The 23,031-nt window shown below is 39.8% G+C and overlaps 1 protein-coding gene across 6 annotated transcripts in view; it reads left to right on the plus strand.

Annotated features, from left to right (window-relative positions):
- GRIK1 (glutamate ionotropic receptor kainate type subunit 1) overlaps positions 1-23,031 on the plus strand; it is a 406,851-nt gene that overhangs the window by 299,588 nt on the left and 84,232 nt on the right. For all 6 annotated transcript variants that reach the window (XM_015132949.3, XM_015132950.3, XM_001100677.3 and 3 more), the window contains 1 exon segment: positions 1,852-1,995. In XM_015132949.3, coding sequence (XP_014988435.2) covers positions 1,852-1,995 — 144 coding nt within the window.

The raw sequence follows: 23,031 nt of genomic DNA on the forward strand, positions 1-23,031 counted from the left end.
ATTGTTATTGATTGCATTTCAAAAAGTCTCAATCTGCCAGTAGCTTACTTTCCTCCAATTAAACAGAATTAGTACAGCAAAGTGGTAAAGATCATGGGTGCTAGAATCGCGCATGTGCAGGCTCAAACCCTGGCCATGAAATTGATTAGAGTAGCCTTATACTGGTCAATTTCCATGAGCCTTAGTTTTCTCATCTACAAAGTGGATTGTGTGAGTCTTGGACTGAAATGATCAAAACATTTTTAAGCTTTAGAAATTACTGCCACCACCAATCTAATGTCTGTATGTCAATTACATAAGTATGAATGAAATGTTTTTTCTTAAAACTACATCTTAAAGCCTTGCAATTATACAGTTCTCACAAAAATAAATTTCATTTTAAGGGATTAAGTAATATGAATTTCTTCAGTGAACATGTTTAAACAACTTTCCGTATCAGGAACCATGTTAGCCACCAAAGCTAACTTAAACTTGAGCAGTTTCTGCCTTCAAAAAACCAATATTCTTATTAAGAAATGGACATAAAGACCTCTGACCATGAATAGATGGAAAATACAATGATAAAGATTGTAGAGAATAATAAGGATTCAAAGTAGAGGTATTCCATGGCCTCAAAGACCGATAAAATTGTGAGATATAGTAACCCCGTCCTTGCTTTCCACCTCCACCAAGACATGAGCAATCAATGCATAGTATATGTTGAATGTATCAACCAATTTTGGAAAACCATATGATAATTTTCATTCCATGACCTAGATTCTAGGTTTAACTCTGAAAATGATTGGCTATGTATATAATCCCTATTACTCTCCAGAAATAATAAGCAGAAGTAATGACATCTCTGGGATTTCTCACTATGATTGTGTGTATGTTGTGTGTGTGTGCACATGTGTGTGTGCACGTGTGTGTGTGTGCCCCTCCACAAATATCCTACCTCGAAGTGAGTTTTCTCACATAATAAATACCTTTATCTCTTCTGCTTATTTTGAAGACTTGTTGAGAATTTCAAATGAGCTAATGTATTTGAAGTTGCAATGAAACCCTCAAGTGAAATGCAAGGCTGTTATAAGATTTTTTTCCCTAAAGAAAACCACAGGGAAGTATATTTTATAAAATGCTGTAAGTATTATGTAAAATTTTGCACGTGACAGGAATTTCATGAGGAAGGGAAGAATGAGATGCCCAGTCCCCTAAAAGGAATGACTGACTGGTTTCAATCTGTCTCAAGAAAGCACGTGCTGGCAAGAGGAGGCATGTTCTGAGCCAGTTGCACGTGTCTGCTCTTCAGAGGGCCTCCCAAAACTTGCTGTTGAGTTTCATTCCATGACTATGACCTTCCTAACTCTAGTAAATGAAAGTGACCAACACCAGTATGCTTATCTGGAAACCACCTGTTAGTGATTGCAGCAGTTTCTTTCTACCAAATATAAACCAGTAAGTAGACAGATAAATAGTTATAGACAAATACTGAAAAACAAATCTGATATTGCAACTTTGAGCTTTAGTAGCTTCTAGCTCAAGTAGTTGATTTTAACACCGTGCTTAACATAGAAGACACTTTGCAAAATATTTGTTCCTTGAATCAAGTCTTCTGTGGCTGATCTGGGGTGCTTTATTTTTTTTTTAAAGAACTTGAAACAAAGCAGAGTTATGACTTCAATTTACTCCGAAGTGTGAGGTATTATTTTTTGAGAAAAATAGCTGTTGGAGAGTGAAAACTACCTAGCTGAACAATAAATGGCCTTCGAGATCAGATAGATAAGAGCTATGGAAGCAGAAAGAGTGATTATGCAGGTAAAGGAAGGTAAGCAAAGGTGGAATTGAAGATGTGGTGTGTGTTTTCCTCCACAGACTGAAGCGGCTCTGATGTACGATGCTGTGTACATGGTGGCCATTGCCTCGCACCGGGCATCCCAGCTGACCGTCAGCTCCCTACAGTGCCATCGACATAAGCCATGGCGCCTTGGACCCAGATTTATGAACCTCATCAAAGAGGCAAGTGATGCTCCCTCACAGCCCAGGTGCCCTTCAGCTGAGCACTGTTGGGCTTGCCCATTTGGTATGGTCCTCCCCACATGGTTCTGTTGGCATGATGCCCATAAGAGAGAAGAAGCCATCATCAACCAGTCTGCCCAGATTTCAGTGTCAAAAGTTTGTCCAGAAGGACTATCAGGAATTTCCCATTGTGATGCTGCCAAGTTCAGTGACGCTGCAAGACACCATCACTTCCTCTCCTTCATGCCAGCCATGGCCGTAGCTCCTGCTGGCTCTCCACATATGTCCATAAGAGCATATGGGTGTTTCTTCCATGGTCCACTGAGTCAAGGGGAGGGTTGATCCACTACTGAAGGGTACCAGAGAGAGTTCCAGTATTATCAGTCCACAATCCCAGTGGCTTCCTAAAGCTCAGGTTGTACAGGACTGAGTGGAAGGACCTCTTTATCTTAATTACATAGTGATTGTTTTGTCATTTGTCAGCTAACTGGAAAAGTTTATTCCCATTCAAAACCTACCCAGCACATTAAAAGATTTTCGAGAGTACAGGATATTTGCAGGGATAGATATCTTCACTGATGTCCTGGGATCCTGGACTGTCCTCCACCTTTTCTTTTCTCTGAGGCAGTTTGACTCCTCTTCACAAGGCCCTTTTCTAAGCCCCGGGACTCCTTATTGATATGTATCCTGCATGATTGGCCACTCCACCACACACCTCAGGGTGTGTCTGGACTTGGTGATAAGAAATAAGGCTCTTTGACTTGGCACGGTGATTCATGCCTGCAATCCCAGCACTTTGGGAGGTCAAGGTGGGCAGATCACGAGGTCAGGAGATTGAGACCATCCTGGCTGACACGGTGAAACCCCGTCTCTACTAAAAACACACACACACACACACACACACAAAATTAGCCAGGTGTGGTGGCAGGCACCTGTGGTCCCAGCTACTCAGGAGGCTGAGGCAGAAGAATGTCACGAACCCGGGAGGTGGAGGTTGCAGTGAGCTGAGATCTTACCACTGCACTCCAGCCTGGGGGACAGAGCAAGACTCGTCTCAAAAAAAAAAAAAAAAAAAAAAAAAGAAAGAAAGAAAAGAAGAAAGAAATAAGGCTCTTTGGAGTAGCTAGGCCTGAGTATGCACAATGCTTCAATATGCTATTCTAATATTTCTCTATGGGATACAGACATGTACTTCTGAAGTGAAGAGTATTTTTTTTCCTTTCTGTACTGGAGAAGGATGGAAACATAGTGGAAGGAAGAGGGAGGGCACGTGAAAATGCCCAGCTAAAAGCAAGGAAAGACACCTGCTTTGGACTCCTGTCTCTGCTGGTCTCTTCCATGCCTGCACACCCTCTCAGGCTGTTCAACACAACGAAAGGCTGACTGATCCATGAGGGTGAGGACCAAGCAGGCAGGATGCATAAGGATTAAGTACCTAGGCTCCAAATCTAGGTTGCTTGCAAGCCCAGGATGAGGGTGCAATTTAAGGAAACATCCATTCTCGGGTGAGAATTCTATACTTGCACAAGATGAAGAGGGAATTATCCCTTAAACTTTGTACTCTGAGCACCTCTCTTACCTTACCCTAGTCTTGGCAGTGACTGCTTGGGTTTAAATCTTAGTTCCACTAACACTGATGAGCAATATAAACTGGGCAAGTCTATTGGTCTGTTTTCATGCTGCTGATAAAGACATACCTGAGACTGGGTAATTTATAAAGAAAAAGAGGTTTAATGGACTCACAGTTCCACGTGGCTGAGGAGGCCTCACAATCATGGCGGAAAGTGAAAGCATGTCTGTGTGGTGGCAGGCAAGAGAAAACTTGTGCAGGGAAAATCCCATGTATAAAGCCATCAGATTTCACGAGACTTATTAACTGTCACGAGAACAGCATGGGAAGACTCGCCCCCATGATCCAATTACCTCCCACTGGGTCCCTCCTAAAATGCATGGGAACTGTGGGAGCTATAATTTGAGATAAGATTTGGATGGAGACACAGCCAAACCATATCAGCAAGTTACTTACACTTCTTGTCTCTCAGTTTTCTTATCTGTAAAATGGGAACAGTATCATCTACCTCACAGCATGACTGTAAGGAAAAAGAGTAAGGCAAATGTTTGTGAAGAATAGTTCAGAAACCTAGTAAGCATCTGAAATACTAACTATTCTCTTGCCATTAGAAAGCACCACTAGGAACAGCCTCATTCAGTTTACTGAAGATGATGCCAGGAATTTCAAACTGGCAACAACAACAAAGAAATCACAAATAGGCATGAAACAAAATACCTTTTCTGACAGCTACATAACTCTGCCACACTATGCCTCATAGAAAAACATCACACGATCTCCTTTTCCCTGCAGCGATCATGGTTGTGTCCTGAATCGCCATCCTGATTACCTTGATCTTTAACAAGAAAACAAGCTGGTTTTCTTTTATCTCCTAGAAGTTCAAGGAGAGGCAGAAGTGACATGAAAGCTTGGGATCAAACACTCAAGAGCCCCCAAGGCACCTTATCACTTGTACTTAGGTTGCATAAGAAGGTGAAATTACCAAGCCACATTTAGGCATGTTTAAAGAAATAATGAGCTCCAAGATGAGGGACCACACTGAAAATAAGAAGGTATTTTATATTCATTCACTCCAAAGAAGCAAATCCCTTATTTTTAATCTCCACAGTTAGGGGTAACAGGAAGGGAGGGGGATATGAATCAGAAACCATTGTCAACATTGTACTCATCCTCTTTTGTCTCCTGAGTCAGGATGTCATACGCTACCTTTGGCAGGGTGTAGGTACCTGCAGAGAAGATGGAATGGGAGTAACTAGAAGCAATGCCTCAGCCTGCTGGAGGACTGGCACTGAGGTAATTCTGAGACAACCTAAACTAAAACATGCAAAAAAGAAAATGCACGTGTTTCTTCAGATGAGTGCATAACTAAACAAAGTTTTGCAAGTATCAGGTTTCATTAGGAAACATGAAATAAGGAACTTGGTCCCCAAATTTCCCCTGCTTCTTTTTTTCTTTTTTTTTTTTTAAGTAATTCTCACTTTGTAAAGAAGTTCCAAAACTAGAGCCAGAAAAAAAAAAAAATGAAAAGAAGCAAGTCAGCAGATTGAATTTATGGGGTGAAGATCAAATTCATCACAGGAGGTAAACTTCCTGAGCAGAGGTTGTTGCATGTGCGGTAATTTCTGATAACTCCACACACTGTTGGGAATCAGTAAGCTTTTCAGACACATCTTTCCAGCTCACTACCTTTCAGTGTTTGAGACTGACTAGATAAAGGGGAAGAGTTAAAGAACATTTGAAACATGATAGAGTATGTTATTGTGTTAGATCTCTGAGCATTTGCTAAACAAATGCATACTAGGAGATTATACATTCCCACTCAACAAGCATTACTGAAACTCCACTACATAAGTAATATTACTTGGCATCTTAAGGGATAATATCCTTAAAAAGTAGAAGGCGTGGTTTCTGCCACCTAGTAATGTAAATTCTACATGGCAGAGGATTGACATGTTTCATTAAAGCTTTTTCTTATACCTCAGGATAAAACATACACTCTTCAGCAGGATATACAGGGTGTCTGATGATCTCGTTCCTGATCCCTCTGCCAGCTCTCTCATCTCCTGCCCCATCTGCAGCATCTGCTGAACCTACTGTGGCTCCCTTGAATATGCCATATGCTCCTACCAAATTATTTTGCCTCTGATTGCAATGCCATGCTCTTCTAGGTCATGCTTTATGTCTCGACTCAAGCACTAGCTCATATCTGCAGGGCCCTGACTCACAGATGTAGACTCTGTACCTTCATTACAACTGTGGGTATGCTATCGTGTTTGTTTCCATGTCTATCTCCAAGCTATGTGTTTTCAGTCTTAATTCCCTAGCTCTTGCACAATGCTGGGCATAGAATGAGCACCCAATAAATACATGCCAAACCAGTGAATGGTTGATGAATGAATGAATGAATGAATGAATGAGCAAAGGAACTGAAGAACACACACTTACAATCTATAAGCATGTGCAGTGCTTTAGGATACACTCTGTTCATAAAAATCATATCCAGAAACAATTCAATAAGACAGAGTCAGGGGCTGGACTAGATCTGTCCACCAGGGCCGTAGGTTTTGATAGGAGAGTGAGGCAGGGTTTTAAGGAAAGACCAACCTATTTAACTCTGGTGCTGGGAACACAGATTCTGAGATTTCATCATACTTTGCCATCAGTGTGAACTTAGTCAAGTCATTTAGCTTGTTTCTCACTCCTTCCTCCTATAACGTGGGGAATAAAATGCGCACATCATATGTTTGTAGGGATTACATATTTTACATGTACAGCCTAGTAAAATATTTGTCATGTAGTGGTTGCTTAATGAAGGATAGCTACCATCAAATGAAAGGTTCTGTTAAAAAATCAAAAACATTTTTCCATTTTCAAGAAAAGGAAGTATATTGGAATAAGATTGCAGTTAGATTAACACCTTTTCTTGAAATGAATTTACAGAAAAAAATGTACATGTATAATTAAGTTCACTGTATCCTCCTTTAAACTAGTTTTATCTGCTTGTTTTCTCATAAATGAGTTACATAAACCTTTGACATATTTATGTGTTTTTAATATTCTAATATCACAAAGCAGCCTTTTGTTTCTGTATTGCACTTTAGAGGTAATTGTTATTTTTCCACCTCTTTGTACAACTGATATGGTCTGGCTTTGTGTCCCCACTCAAATCTCATCTCGAATTGTCATCCTCACGTGTGGAGTGGTGGACCCATAAATCCCCAAGTGTTGAAGGAGGGCAGTGATTGGATCATGGGGGCGGTTTCCCCCATGCTGTTCTTGTGAAAGTGGCCGAGTTCTCAAGAGATCTGATGGTTTTATAAGGGGCTCTTCCCCTTTTGCTTTCTCCTCTCTCTCCTGCTGCCCTGTAAGACATACCTACTTCCCCTTCTGCCATGATTCTAAGTTTCCTGAGGCCTCCCCAGCCATGCAGAACTGTGAGTCAACTAAACCTCTTTCCTTTATTAAAAAAAAGTGTCTACCATGTAAGGTACTGGTCAGGAGAAATGAGGTAATACCTAGGAAACATTAAGTATATTGCCAAACATATAAGCACTGCGTGTTTGCTATTACTGTTATTCGTGTCATCATTATTATTATTGGAATCTAGGATAAAGCAGCAGTTGTTTGCAAAATGGAAGACAGTATCTAGTGGTGGAAAACTGGAAGTTCCATGGAGACAGGCATGCAGCATGCAGTAGGCCAACTTCAATGAAGCCAGGGAATGAGGACTTTCAATCATAGACCACACATATGATTGTTCAAGAAAGGTGAAAAGACATTAGGCAAAAATTAACCAGGCTGAGTGTCTTAGTTCATCTGGGCTGCTGTGACAAAATACCATAAACAGCAGAAACTTACTAGTCATAGTTCTGCAGACTGGGAAGTTCACTATCAAGGTGCTAGCAGAATCCATTGTCTGGTGAAGGCTGGCTTCCTAGTTCATAGACAGCTGTCTTTCACTTGTTCTCACATGTTGAAAGGGGCAAGGAATCTCTCAAGGGCCTCTTTTATAAGGGCACTAATGCCATCCATTCACCTCTCAAAGGCCCCACCTCCTATTACCATTGTCTTGAGGGTTAGAAGTTCAGCACATGAATTTTGGGGGTAAACAAGCATTTGAACTACAGCAGGAGCTACCAGGATACCGTAGCAAGTTGCTTCTCAGGTCAGTCTGGGAAATGGTAGCTGAATGTAGGAGCTGAGGAAGCCAAGAATTACGCTGTGTCCAGATTAGGTTCCAGCTGGATATAGGGCAATCAGTGGAGCAGCTGTGGTAGCAGCAAGCACGGAAGCATCTGGAAAGAAGGTTTCTAATCAGGGGTGCTGGAAAGAGCAGTGAACAGAGTACAGAACCGGGAATCAGAGATCTTAGGTTACGTCAGCTGTTCTTAATTATTTTCTGGGTCACATGCTTCTAGTAAAACTGACTTAAATGTAGATCCATTGTCCCCCAAAATGCAAACACATTTGTCTATAATCTCAGGGGCCTTAAAGACACCCTGGCTTCCCTAAAACCCATATTTAAGTGCCTGAATTGAGTTTTAGAGTAGAATTTGGTTGAAAAGGCATTGCTGTATAGTGAATGGCAAATGTGTAAATGAAGCATAAGGAATCCTGTTGGGCCCAGATGGAGTGATCCTATGTGGAAGCAGTGAAAAATATGCTTAAGTAAATGTGGAAAGACAATTGGAAGTTGTCTGCTAAAGTTCAAATTTGATTGATAATTGATAGAAAGCCACTGTTTTTGAGGCAGGGACAAAATGAAGTTTCAGATAGTTTATCTTGGTAGCTATATATAGGTATGATTGAAACAGGTAAACCAAAAAAGATTAATGAGGAAGGAATTGCAGACATCTTGGTTTAGAAGTGATCACCATTCATAAAGAGCTGAAAGGAAAAGGGATTTGTTCAAGAGAAATATGCAAGTGTTTCTTTGAGTACAACCCTAACTTTTCTCTTAAATTTAAATTCATCCAGTCATCTCCCTGCTGGAAATTTCCACTTGGTGGTTCTGCTGCCACCTCCATCAACAAATTCTCCATCAGGATATATTATTTTTTGACTGTTAAATCTATTATTGTTAAAACAGCTCCACTGTCAGTTAATGACAATGCAACTGGTATATCAAAAAAACACAACTAGTGAAACAGCAAAGTCAATTCTATTTTTAATCTTCTCTCCTACTTAAAATTATTCAGTAGAATAATCTGGGCAAATCTCATGACTTTTTTTGTTGACTTAAGGTAATGACAGTCCTAGAGCTTCCTTATGGTGAAGCACAGCCTCAACTTCATGATTAGAATATCTAGTCTAAGATATTAATCAAAAATCCAAGTTGATTTAACATCAAATACCTCCCCTCTCTGAGCTTGATCCTTCTGGAAGACTGGTGGCATGATGGAGGGGGCATGAATACTTTCTCCTCTTTCTCCTTTCCCTGCTTACTTCCTCCCAACTCCCTTGGCTGTTGTGCCTTCTACTAGGCTCAAAAATAAATAGGACAGATCTCGCTGGGCTGGGCTGCTCTGTGCTTTCTGGGCTTAGCAGACAGTATAAGATGGTGTCCCTGGTAGGCCTGGGAGATTTCTGAAGCTAATTCTTTTTCTTGAAGCATTTCCTTTTGACTCTGTGAGTTCCTATTTGACCGTCTCTTCTGAAGTTTCTTTGACTCACTGGATGATGGATTCCTATTTCAGTGGAAGCTTGCACTGTTTCCTCAGCCTCTTGACACCCAGGGGTACACCTCATGCTCTCTCTGCTGAAGCCTCCTGACCCCTTCGGACAGTCCCATTGACTATCTAAACCCAAGACATTCCCACAAAGTCTGCTGGATTTAAATCTGGCACACAGGAAACACTCCTTTATTCCTTTCTTGGAAATTCTGGGGTTGTCTCTAATCCCAGTGCAAGCAACTTCTCCCTGTCAGCCAGAAAAGCAATTGGTCAACTCTGGTCAGCACTCTTGTCACTTGGGAGTCACATCACAGTCTGTAGTCCACTTTGCCTTTCTCACGTTTAGATCAGCCATTGGTCTTCTGCATCTTCAGCTGCAGTGAACCTATTTCAGACTTCTCTTGGGTGACCCCCAGAAGCTCTATTAACCAGGAGTGGTGTTAGAAAGTGGCATCCCAAAGACAAGACTGGGCAGTGTGGACACACAGAGAGACAATAGCTGTCCCCAGAGAAATCTCTTTAGCAATCACCTGTACCACTCTCGTGACCTCTTTTATATATGCTTGATTTCGTAGTTGGACCCACAAGATCTAGAACCATCTCTGGAGAACACTTCCTTTATACTTATGTATTGGGAACACTGAGGGGTGTCTGTCTCCCACTCTGGCATCCTGATATCCATTTTACTAGTACCTGAGTGGAAACATTACAGTAATATGGAGCCTGCCATTCACATCATAGCTCTACAGGTTACCTAAGACCTCATTCCCTTAGTATACTCATCTGATTAACTAAGTCCTGTCAACTGACTGAGATATTTTTTCTCAACCTCTTTGCCCACTGCCCTCATCATTTTTCACCTGGACTATTGAAATAGCCTCTAACTAGGCTCTGTATCTTTAATCTCAGCCCTTTTGTAACTATTGTCCACATATAAACAAAGCGACATACATAAATGCACAGCAGGTATTCTACCCTTTACAAACACAAACCTGCTCATAGCTTCCTGTGTCCACATCCAGTTCCATATAGAGTGGAGACAGTGGCTTTTTGTTTTCCTGACTAAACCTGCCTAATAACACCCTTTTTGTCATATAACTTTCAGCCTGCTTGCAAAGCCCTACCTCCCATTTTTCACTTAGACCAACTCTTACTCAGAATTTCTTGTCTCTAGCAAGCCTTTCCTGAACCTCTGCTGGAGGGTGCATCCTCCTTTCAACTCCGTAGCTCTGGCATATCTTGATGTTAGCACTTAACATGCTTCACTCGGGCACTGTAAGATCTTTCCGTGGGACAGAAAGTCAATTTATCTTTGTGTCCTCAGAGCACTGTGCCTGTACATGGCAGGCATTTAAAAGATGCTTATTGAACTGAAGCCAGAAAGTTACATTCTAGCAAATTCTTAATAAATTTTGCTAAACTAATACTCAATTTTAAACTATATAAATAGTTCCTAATTGATCTGCTCCAAAATAAATTTACTGCATAAGACTGAAAAATTATTTCTAAATGTCAATGCTTATGGGATGTCACTGAGAGATATATGAAATACGGGCAGTTTTCTGCCACTGCTTTGCTACAAAAAATGTAATTTACTGGTTCTATTTTGATGAAATGGAGATTATACATTTGACTATAAAAACCTAATATTTGAATTCAGCTTTTAAAAATCAAAGAGTAAAAGATAAAATTATTCATTTAGGCACCTATATGTGCTTCATATTTGTTTTTATTTTTACTTAGTAGGTCACTATGGAGTGGGGTCTTTGGTTGGTTGGTTGGTTGGTTGTATGGGATCTGGGTAAAAATTTACAGTATTGAAAATAAAAAAAAGTCCCCGGAGAAACGTAAGCTCTGACATATTTTTATCCCACTGCGTCTTCACTGAGTAACACTTCCCATTATTGCATGCCATTTGATCTTCATTGCCAGGACAAGCTGTTTCTTAGTTTAATTAGATGACTTTGGATCTGGCAGCAACCTCAGTCACATTTCTACTCTTTAGAAAAACTTCCATTTATATGTCTCATTCTGCACCTCTTGAAAGTTACCTGCATTCTGACTCTTCATTCTTCAGCATCCCTAGCTAGTCTTCACTGTGTAAAAGAAAGCCGTCTATCCCAGTAGCCCCTCACATTTAGGATATGTGGACCTAAGAAAGAGTGGGTTTTTCAGGTCCTTCCCTCAATTCCCTGTACAACTCTGGATGGATAAAATAGATTAGTTTCTAAAGGTTCACAATTGACATTTTTACATTTTTTACCAATCATATGTATTTGTCTTTTGTATAAACATCTTTGTTTGTATTATAATAGCACAGCACCTGAGACTGGATAATTTATAAAGAACATAAATAAATAAATAAATAAATAAATAAATAAATAAATAGTATTTATTTATTTTTGAGACGGAGTCTCGCTCTATTGCCAGCCAAGAGTGCGGTGGTGCGATCTTGGTTCACTGCAACTTCTGCCTCCCAGGTTCAAGCAATTCTCCTGCCTCAGCCTCTGAGTAGCTGGGACTACAGTTGTGTGCCACCACGCCTGGCAACTTTTTGCATTTTTCGTAGAGACAGGGTTTCACCATGCTGGCCAGGATGATCTCGATCTCTTGACTTCATGATCTGCCCGCCTCAACCTCCCAAAGTGTTGGGATTACAGGCGTAGGCCACTGTGCCCGGCCAGAAATTTATTTCTTACAGTTCTGGAGACTGAGAAGTCCCAGATAAAGGTACCAGCATCCAGTCTCTGGCAAGGGCTTTCTCACTGTGTTTCCACGTGGTGGAAAAGCAAAATGGCAAAAAGGACCTAGCTAATTCCCTCCAGCCCTTTGTAAGTTTCCTAACCCCCATTTATTAGGGCTCCAGCTTCATGACTTAATCCTTTCCTAAAGGCCGCACATCTTAATACTGTGGCATTGGAGATTAAGCTTCTACATGAATTTTCAAGGAGACAAAAGCCTTTGAACCATAGCAATAACTAAAGCACTAAGACGCCTATTCCTGAAATATTCAATCAGTGGCTAGGTGAACAATCTCCAACAAGAAATGTTGCAAGGGAGTGTTGGCCTCGAATGAAGGATTCTGCCAAACTCTTCTTAGCTTACATGATTCTAAATAACATTGATATTTATAAGATAGCATCAGGGACTCATGTCAATTATCCTTGTTTTCCCATTTAACTACTAATGTCCTGGTTCTACCCCACATTGATTAAAGAATTTGCTTTCTGTACCAGTCTGTGATATATGTGTGCCTGTATGTGTGCACAGTTGCACACATGTTTAATTTACTTAGATGAATATCATTTTACACATATACATGTTTATGGAAGGAGGTGAAGATATATGTGTTTTGTGAGACTATGTGTGCGTGTGTGTATTTGTGTCTGTATCTATTTCTTTGACAATTTGCTTTTCCAATTATCTCAAGTTTTGAATTATATCTAAGTTGGTACATATTTATTATTTATCCAGTTCATTCATTTTTCACCAAAATCTAGTATTCTATAATTAATCCATTCCAAAAGTATTTACTGAATACCTAGTATGTGGCAGATACTCTTTTAGACACCAAGAATGCAATCATGAGCAAAGAAAAGTCCTCACTCTCAAGAAACTTATACTCTAGTCAGGGAAATCAGACAAGGATCATTGAAAAAAAAAAAGCTCAGAAGAGGGAAGGGCATACCATATAATGCCCTTAAGAGAGAAATGGGCATTGCTATATTATAAAACTTCTCACAAATAACATGGGACTTGAATAAATCTCTGAAAGAAAATAGGGAGCAAAGCATGCAAATATTAAGAGGATAAAAGATCCAAGTAGAGGGAATAACTTGCGCATTGAATACACATCAGCGTACTTGTCCAATCCCCTCTGCATGGATATTTTGGCTGCCTCTTTCTTTTATCCACACAGTCACACAATGCTGTGTTGAACATTTAAGTAATAGGCTCTCATGCACAAATCCAAAATTTGCTCTAGAGAAGCACTGCTGCATTGTCCAATAAAAACGTAATGTGAGTCGCATATATATTAGAGTTTTTAGTAGCCACATTAAAAGTAAAGGACAGGTGGAAAGGAATTTTAATAACATATTTTATTTAACCCAGTATATCCAAAATATTAGCATTTCATAATGTCATCAATATACGAATTATTAATGAGCAATTGTACATTTTTTCATGAGTCTTTTTAATCCAGTGTGTCTTTTACACTTACGGTACATCTCAATTCTGACTAGCCACATTTCAAGTGTTTGACAGCCTCCTGTGGCTACCATAATGAACTGCTGTCTTAGCTTGGGCTGCTGTAACAAAATCCTGTAGACTGGGCGGCTTAAACAACAGGCTTTTATTTCTTGTAGTTCTGGAGGCTAAAAAGTCCATGATCAAAGTGCCATCATGGTCAAGTTCCGGTGAGGGCCCTCTTCTTGGCTCGTAGATGGTTATCTTCTCATTGTATCCACACACGATAAAGAGAAGCAGCACTGCTGTCTTCCTCTTCTTACAAGGACACTCATCCCAAGATGGGGACTCTACCTCATGACCTCATCTAAACCTAATTTTCATCTAAAGATCTCACCTGCTAGTACCATCACATTGGGGGTTATGACTTCAACATATAAATGTGGGGGTACACGGTTATTCAATCTGTAACAACAAACCAGCTTGAGACACACATCTAGAAGCAGGACTGCTGCTCATATACATTTTCAGCTCTACCAGCATAAGTTTCCTATTGCTGCATAAAAACTTACCACGAACTCACTAGGTGCAGTAGCTCAGCCCTGTAATCCCAGCACTTTGGGAGACTGAGGTGGTCGGATCGCTTGAGTTCAGGAGTTCTAGACCAGCCTAAGCAACATGGTGAAACCCCCTCTCTACAAAAAAATCCAAAAAAAAAAAAAACAAACAAACAAATTAGCCAGGCATAGTAGTGCATGCCTGTGGTCCTAGCTACTCAAGAGGGTGGGAGGATCACTTGAACCCGGGAGACAGAGATTGCAAAGAGCCATGATCTCACCACTGCACTCCAGCCTAGGTGACAGAGAGAGAACGAGAGAGCCTGTCTCAAAAAATAAAAAAAAATACACACATACACACACACACACACACACACACATGCACACAAACTAGGGAGGTTAAAACAACAACCATTTATTATCCCAGTTTCTGTAGATGAGAAGTATGGACAAGCCCTTGTTGTGTTCTCTGCTCAGGGTCTCACAAAACTGAGAAGGGCATTGGCTGTGGCTGCTGCAGTCTTATTCTAGGTTCAAGGTCCTCTTCCAAGCTCACGTAGTTGTTGGAAGAATTCACTTTTTGCAGACATTATTGGCAGCTTGTTTCCTTAAGACCAGAAGAGAGTAAATCTCTGTTTTCTAAATCCCTTTTTATTAAAGAACTCATTTGATTAGGTCAGCCCTCCCCCGCAGGATAATCTTACTTTTTATTAAGTCAAAGTCAATTGATTACAGACACCTAATTGCATCTGCAAAACATTCCTTTCCCTTTGCCATAATCAATAGAATGATACCCACTACATCCTAAGGTCCCACTCGCACTCAAGGGGAGGGAATTACAAAGGGCATAGGTCACACAGGTTCATCTCAGAATTCTGCCTACCACAACTATACAGTGTCGAATTTCTCCACACTGTATGTTTCTGTTGCTTCATGGAAATCCCTGGCTTTACGTTCCCTCCATTTTCTTTATCTATCTACCTCCTATTGGCTTCTCTTTCTTTTCAAAACCATCTAGACTATTACTCTTTCAGGAATACCCTTAATTCATTTTCACCTCATTTTCTGCTACACCCACATAAGAAAAGACTAATGTTGTATCAATACTATAGTGTGTCTTCTCTTTCCTGATGCCCAGGCAGCAAGGATGTATCTCAAAAAATAATCCATCCTTGCAGTTCCACCTCATGGCAAATCCATGGTGTCCAACAGTAATTAGGCTCCTAGGGCCACCTCTCAATCCTTTCACTTGTGTCTACTCATCTCTTCCATTCCCCTCGGCAATTTATCATTTCACTGGGCCACAATTCAACCTTTACTACCTTCATTCTCAACTTACTGCCAACTTACGTGAGAAAATTGGCCGGGCACGGTGGTTCATGCCTGTAATCACAGCACTTTGGGAGGCCAAAGCAGGCAGATCACGAGGTCAGGAGATTGAGATCATCCTGGTTAACACGGTGAAACCCCGCCTCTACTAAAAATACAAAAAATTAGCTGGGCGTGGTGGCGGGCGCCTAGTCCCAGCTACTCAGGAGGCTGAGGCAGGAGGATCATTTGAACCTGAGAGGCGGAGTTTGAAGTGAGCCAAGATCCGCCACTGCACTCCAGCCTGGGCGACAGAGCAAGACTCCATCTCCAGAAAAAAAAAGAAAATTGAACCTAGTAGGTGTGAACACCTTCAATTTCCAACAACCCATTTAGCAAACTTTTTTCATGCCCATTCTCTTTCTCCAAAATCACAGAATGAGATGTTGTGCCTTTTCCTCAGTGTCTACTTGTACTGCTGTCCATCTTTGTCCTCTGCTAAGAATGTCCTTTCTGTCATTCTCTCTTCTTCTATGTTGGACTAAACCCAGCAGCTCCGCTCAGGGATCACATTTTCCAGAAAGCTTTTGCAAATAGAGCGTGTGCGCACACACACACACAAACACATACAAACACACACACACATACATTTCTCCTTTCCTCGTTTATCCAAAACTATGCTGTGTATATCTTCACCATTGCATTTTTATCATTGTACTATAAATACATTTCTATGTGTCTACCTCTTCAGTATGCATTGCATTTCTTGGAAACAAGAGCTGTTAAATTCATTTTGTTAACCCAGTACCTAGCTCTCTTCCTGCGTAGAGTAGGGGCTCAATAAATCTTGTGACTAAATAAATATTTCTGGCCGGGCGCGGTGGCTCAAGCCTGTAATCCCAGCACTTTGGGAGGCCGAGACGGGCGGATCACGAGGTCAGAAGTTCGAGACCATCCTGGCTAACACGGTGAAACCCCGTCTCTACTAAAAAAAAAAAAAAAATACAAAAAACTAGCCGGGCGAGGTGGCGGGCGCCTGTAGTCCCGGCTACTCGGGAGGCTGAGGCAGGAGAATGGCGTAAAAACCCGGGAGGCAGAGCTTGCAGTGAGCTGAGATCCGGCCACTGCACTCCAGCCTGGGCGACACAGCGAGACTCCGTCTCAAAAAAAAAAAAAAAAAATTTCTTTAAATATAAATATCTCACTCAACCAGACTAACTAGAGCAAGACATGAATTCAACCCACGTGGAATCCATTATTTATCTTCATAGATGAACCATCCATAAATAACATATTGTTTACCTATAATGATAAGCATCTGGGCAACAAAGACAATTACATGATTAATATGATCAAAGTAATTTGAGTAATTTGAGACTGACTAATCTGATTTTGGGGTTTTATTGACCACATTATCCAGCTAATTAGACAAGAGCCCCATTCCCACCCACTTCACCTACATGAATGTCTCAGGTTTGTGATCCTGCCCATTTAGTTGATTTGCATGTACAGAAGCCAATTTATTCCATTTCAGAAAACAAGCCACCACACGAGCCAGAGCCAAACAAAACTAGCTTTTTGTAAAAGAAAACCCAGGTGCATATTCTAAGATAAATCCTTAGGAAATAAAAACCAGTTTACCCAGAGTACATGGCATAGACATAGTTAAAGTCAGCAGATTTAGAGTTGGAAATCAAATATTGGCAAGAAAAGCTATTATATTTTTAAATTATGCAGTGATCCATGCAAGCTGTTATTGCAAGATAATGGGTTATAAACAGCACACATAATAGTTAAAATAATTATATATTGAACAGATGAACATATGATAAATGCATCATTTCAGTTCCTGAAATAGCTGACATCCTAGGAAGTTGTGTGGTCTAAAGGTTATGTTTATCATTTCTTCCTTTGCTTAATGTTTATTTTCATCACCATTATTATGTATACTTCAGATTTGTTTTTAAATAGCTTTTCTGAGAACTGACTTAAAATTGTGGATGACTGGACATGGATTACATTTCTTAGATGAAGGGTGAATTTCAGATATTTGTCATTGTATAGTACTCTGGGGCCCTGAGTAAAACAGTAATTGTACAGTTATTCCATCAGGGCTATGTTTATACAATAGATACTGAGTGAGCCTTCTTTAATTAAAAACAAATGAAATAACACCATGATGAATTACATCTAAGTCTTCTATTCAAAAGTCAGGACTAAGTATAAACAAATTTTTGAAATCCATAAAATGCCTTCTTTGTTCTTTTTTCCCTATACTATATTCCCCAAGGGTACCTTGGTCTCTTGATCTTACTCTCAGAAATTCTATATTAAAGTGTTAACAAAAGGAAAGTTTGTTAACCAGATGAATGATTATCTTAATTAATAAGTTATTAATTCATGTTTAAAGGTGTCACTCCTCTCCTGCACATTCACAGGCCAATAGGGAATTCCTAAACTTGGAAAGCCTTCAAAATTCCAAGAAAAATCTCATAAGAGTTGAACTGAGGTGTAAGAACTGATTTTGGAATGCACAGGAATTGAGTCTGACTGCTCTTTCAATTCCACCACCAAAGAGTTGAAATCATGTGACCTGCTCAAGGCCATGTGTACCAACCAAACTCTACCATGGAGAGAAAAAGGGACAATGGGGTGATGGTGTGGGGACAGGGATCTGTTTCTTCTGCATTGTAATCCTGTCACCTTTCCTCAGTGTCATAGCCAGCAGAAAGCAGATCCTGATTTCCTAGGTCTTGGTACCTTCCCTCTACTTTTCTCTCATGACTTAAATGTGTGTAACTTTTGGAAGTGCTGCTTTATTCAATTATGCCTTCCACAAATATTTTGGATATCTACCAAATGATAGTAATGGAATTCAAATGTAAGCAAAATACTTTCCACCATCAAAAAGTTAACCGATTGGGAGAGTACTAACATGAATAACTACATAATAAATGTTTGCAATACGAATAGTTACGATAATAGCTAGCATAGTTACCGTAATACAAGAGTTGATACATTATGCTAGAGAGGTAACAAGTAGTCCCCTACAAGAACCCAGAGGGTTTATTTAAACCATATTTTCCTGTCTTAAAATATTTTCATCACATAACTAAAATTTTTTGCCCTTTGAATTTGTGTAGTAAGTGTTGGAATAGCCCCTCTTATAACTGCAAAACTCCTGAAATGTGATTTGATCACCATTTCAACATGCAACATTTGTTTTCAAATACTGCATTGCTAATGGAACCCATTCATCAGGCATCCAGGGCAAAAAGGAAGACTCCTTGCCAAAGGTTCATATTGAAAATGTGCTGGGTGATTCATTTAGTATAACTGATTGTTCTTCACAATTCCCAGGCATCAACACATACAAAAACTGATGATGCTAAACATTGACATCCACCAATAAAATTATGACTGGAGCACATGAATCAATTAGCAAAAACTAGACAGAATAGTCAAAGAGTGCCCTATTAATAAAAATTCTATTTGAAACAAAGAAAAGGAGAAGTGATCCTGGAAGCCCAGCATCAAGGTGTCAGCAAGTTTGGTTTTTTCTGAGCCCTCTCTCCCTGACTTGAGATGGCCACCTTCTTGCTGTGTCCTCCCCTGGTCTTTTCTTCATGTGTTCATCTCTGGCAATGCTTCTTCTTATAAAGACACCATTCACACTGGATGTTATTATTTCAATGTGTCCCCCACAGTTTCTGTGTTGGAAACTTAGTCCCCAATGCCACAGCATTAAGTGGTGGGACCTACAGCAGGTGATTAAAGCATGGGACTCTGCCCTCACGAATGGATTACTGCTGTTATCCATACCTGATGAAAGAATGAGTTTGGTCCTCTGTCTCTCATGTGCATGCATTCTCTGATGCTCTCTTGCCCTTCCAGGTTCCACCATGTAATGACTTAGCAAAAAGGCCCTAACTAGATGCTGGCACCTTAATGTTAGACTTCCCAGCCTCCAAACCTGTGATAAACAAATTTCTTCTTTAAAATAAATTAGTCTGTGGTATTCTGTTACAGCAATACAAGTGGACTAAGATATTGGATTAAGGCCCTACTTTTATCACCTCATTTAACCCTAATTACCTCTATAAATGCCCTATAAATGCCCTATCTCTAAATATAGTCACATTCTAAGGTGCTGGGGGTTAGGGCTTCAACATACGAATTTGGGGGGATACAACTTAGTCCATAACTTTGCTCATATTCACTCTTCAGGAGTAGGACCATTTAATTAAAGGACAAACAGTCATGCATACCACTTACTAGGATGACTCGGAAACATTCACTTTGCAGTCAATATTGAGCAAGATATACTATGTGCTGGAAGTGTTGCAGGAACTGTACTACTAAGACAAGAGAGACATGGTCCCTAACTTCAAGGAAGCAGAGTTCAACATGAAGAGAGACATGAAAGCAAATATGTGCATTATATATTTGCATACATTTGGCCACATTATAGCTGGTATGGGGGAGTGGTTGTCAGAGCAATAGAGTTCTTCCACCTCAGTACTTAAGTTACTTTAAAACCTTCTCAGAGGACCTGAGGGTTGGCCTCAGCTTTGGAGGATGAATTGGAGGTTGGCAGGCAGCATGGTGGGGAAGAACACTCCACTCTTGAGAACTGGTTGGCGGCTCAAGGAAGTATGGTAGGAGGTTAAATGGTATCAGCAGAGGCCAGATAATCAAGGGCCTTCTATGCTGTACTAAGGATCCAGAACAATTCTGTGGGCCAGAGATTCTCACAATTAAGTGTGCACCAAATCACCTGACAAAACCTCTGAAAACGAATTACTTCTCACATTCACTTCCCAGAAACTTAGATGATCTTATGCAAGTTTGAGAGAGATTGCATTTTAGGCATTAAGATAAAGTTAAATTATGTTGCCCGTTCTCTATCCCTTGTATAATTCAATATAACCAATGATGTGAGGTATATTATGATGTGCTTTATATTGCATTATTCACAAGTAAAGCTTCATAACGATCCACAATATGGAAGATATTAATAGACACATCAATTAACTTAAGGCAAAATAAGCATGGCCTCATGCCCTCCACATGTTAGACTACATAAGGATCTAACAGAGCAACACAGACCTGCTATGAGCTCCCCCTGAGGAACAGGAAGTAGTGAGAAGGGAAGAAGAAAGGCCTGGATCAAACTGTTCTTTCTCCCTAATTTCCAGAACACCAGGAGAGTCAGAGATGTGAGCTGGAGAGTGCACGGGTCTTGCAGAGAAGGAGGGCAAGCCCTCTCCACTAACCTCCCACCGTTCCTTCTTGGTCCTCCATAGGCCAAACCACAAGTTTAGCCCCCAGCCTGGGCTTTAGTCATCTACGTTATTAAAATTACAACCTAATGATTTAAACTTCAAGCTAATTACAACTTGAAAATAGTACTTGAATACTGACTTCCTCTATGTGCAGCTTAAGAAGAATCACTCAGAGAAGCAGATGAAAATATTCATTGTTGGCTTTTACGTAAACAGATGATTCTAAGGTTTGCTTTGGAAATTCAGGTTTTGACACTGTAACTTGAACTGACCTTTGGTTATAAATGTTAGAGATTTTCTACTCATTTCTTTCCTTTATTGATTTGATATTAAATACAGCTTTAAAGTTTAAGTGGCATGATTAATAGGAGTAAAGGCAACGCCTTTAAAAATGATTTTTTTAAAATGCCTTTTTCCTCCCTCCTAAATATCTTATACCATTTTTAAATATTCTGCAATGGAAAACAGGCTGGTACTAATATCTAATTACCTAAATCTAGATTCACTCAAGTAGTTTAGCTTTGATTTATAACCCCATAAAGGTTCTAATAAAGGAATGACAGCATTTGTGTTTAAAATTCTTCTGAATAAGACAGGGTAAAATAAACATTTTTCTGAATCAATACATGTCATGAGTGTAGTCACTGCCAAATATTTTAGAGGACAATTTCAACAATTGCAAGGGATTTAATTTTAAAGGAATAATGAAGATTTTAAGTATGACAAACTGTTCACCTAATTTTGAACCTCTACTAAGTTTGTTCTGTTCAATGTGTTACACATTTTCTTTTCATCACACTATTTTTAGAAATAAAATCATAGCATCATTATACACAAAAAACACATCCAGCCAAAGATGGCAATTATCATTTTGTCAACAAGATTTGCCAACAAAACATTTCAAAAATAAAGACAATAAATGAAATTCTCTCTATGAAAGATTACTTCAGCATTAGACAATTATTCTGTATGTGTTTAGCTGGAGAATCCACACTTTAGACTTAGTGAATAACATGTTGACTCTTACATAGGGTCAAACACCTACTACCTTATACCAGTGCTTTTTATTCATTCTATTTTATTTATTTCAGGTATGAACTTTTGAAATTAATTACAGCTTATGAAAAACTCAAGCTCAACAATATTCATTTTGAGAGTTACTGAGGTCGTTCATGAAATAAGGGTATTTTTAAGCTGGCATTATACATTGAGCAATTAAAGATGAACATGAAGAAGTAAAGGAAGATAAAATAAACACAAATAGCAAAGCCTTTGGAATGAGACAACCTAAGTAAAGCTTGGGTTTCTCATTAACTTATCATGTCATCTTGGCCTGAAATTCAGCTTCCTATTGATTTTTTTGTTTTGTTTTGTTTTGTTTTAAGGAGATTTTTCAAAAACCTGCCTTGCAGGGTTTGGATCGTAACTAACTGATATGGTTTGGCTGTGTCCCCACCCAAATCTTGAATTATAGCTTCCATAATTCCCATGTGTCATGGGAAGGACCCAGTGGGAGGTAATTGAATCATAAGGGTGGGTCTTTCCCATACTGTTCTTGTGATAGTGAATAAGTCTCACGAGATCTGATGGTTTTCTAGAGGGATTCCCTTGCACATGCTCTTGCTCTTGCCTGCTGCCATATAAGAGGTCCCTTTGTCCTTTCTTCGTTTTCTGCCACGATTGTGAGGCTTCCCCAGCCATGTGGAACTGTGAGCCCATTAAACCTCTTCCCTTTATAAATTACCCAATCTCAGGTACGTTTTTATTAGCAGCAAGAGAACAGATTGATACACTAACTGAGATGACATGTAGTCTGATAGGCAGTCAATATGTTAGCTTCCATCATCCTCCTTCTCTATGATCTTACAGTAAGTTTCCACATTATCTTGAAGATATTATAATTATTACCATGAATAGACAAATGAAGAGCAAATTTGCCAGTTGGGAATAAAATTTTAGTAAACTATGGATTCACATATCATAAGATATAGTTGAGGTCACTTTCCCTAGAAGGACAGCCTAAGATGGGGAATCTTGTGCAAGTGACCTATTGAGGAAGTGCTCTCAGGAGAAACCAGTAATGGAGTAAGGAAAGTTGGATATGACAGAGGAAGAAACTAGGAGAAATCAAATATTAGCCATATCCCACAGGAGATCTTTAGAACATAAATTTTCATCCAAATATACATGATCCTAGGAGGCTAGCATTCCCTAGTATTACTCATTCTTTGGCTGTTGGTCACCACCCTTCTGGGAATTTGGGACACGATCTCCCAGGCATCTCAGAACCAGCAGGCTCTTGTAGACCAAGGATAACCAACACTGCCTATAGCTAGGGAATGAGTGTAACAGGCTGGTGGAGGAGAATTGGGCAGGACACCAATAGTGACTACTATAGGTAGGAGAAGCAACACTGATTTCAACCACATAGATTTTATTCTAAAGCATGTCCTCCA

This window comes from Macaca mulatta, chromosome 3 (assembly GCF_049350105.2).
Source record: "Macaca mulatta isolate MMU2019108-1 chromosome 3, T2T-MMU8v2.0, whole genome shotgun sequence".
Lineage (NCBI taxonomy): Eukaryota > Metazoa > Chordata > Mammalia > Primates > Cercopithecidae > Macaca > Macaca mulatta.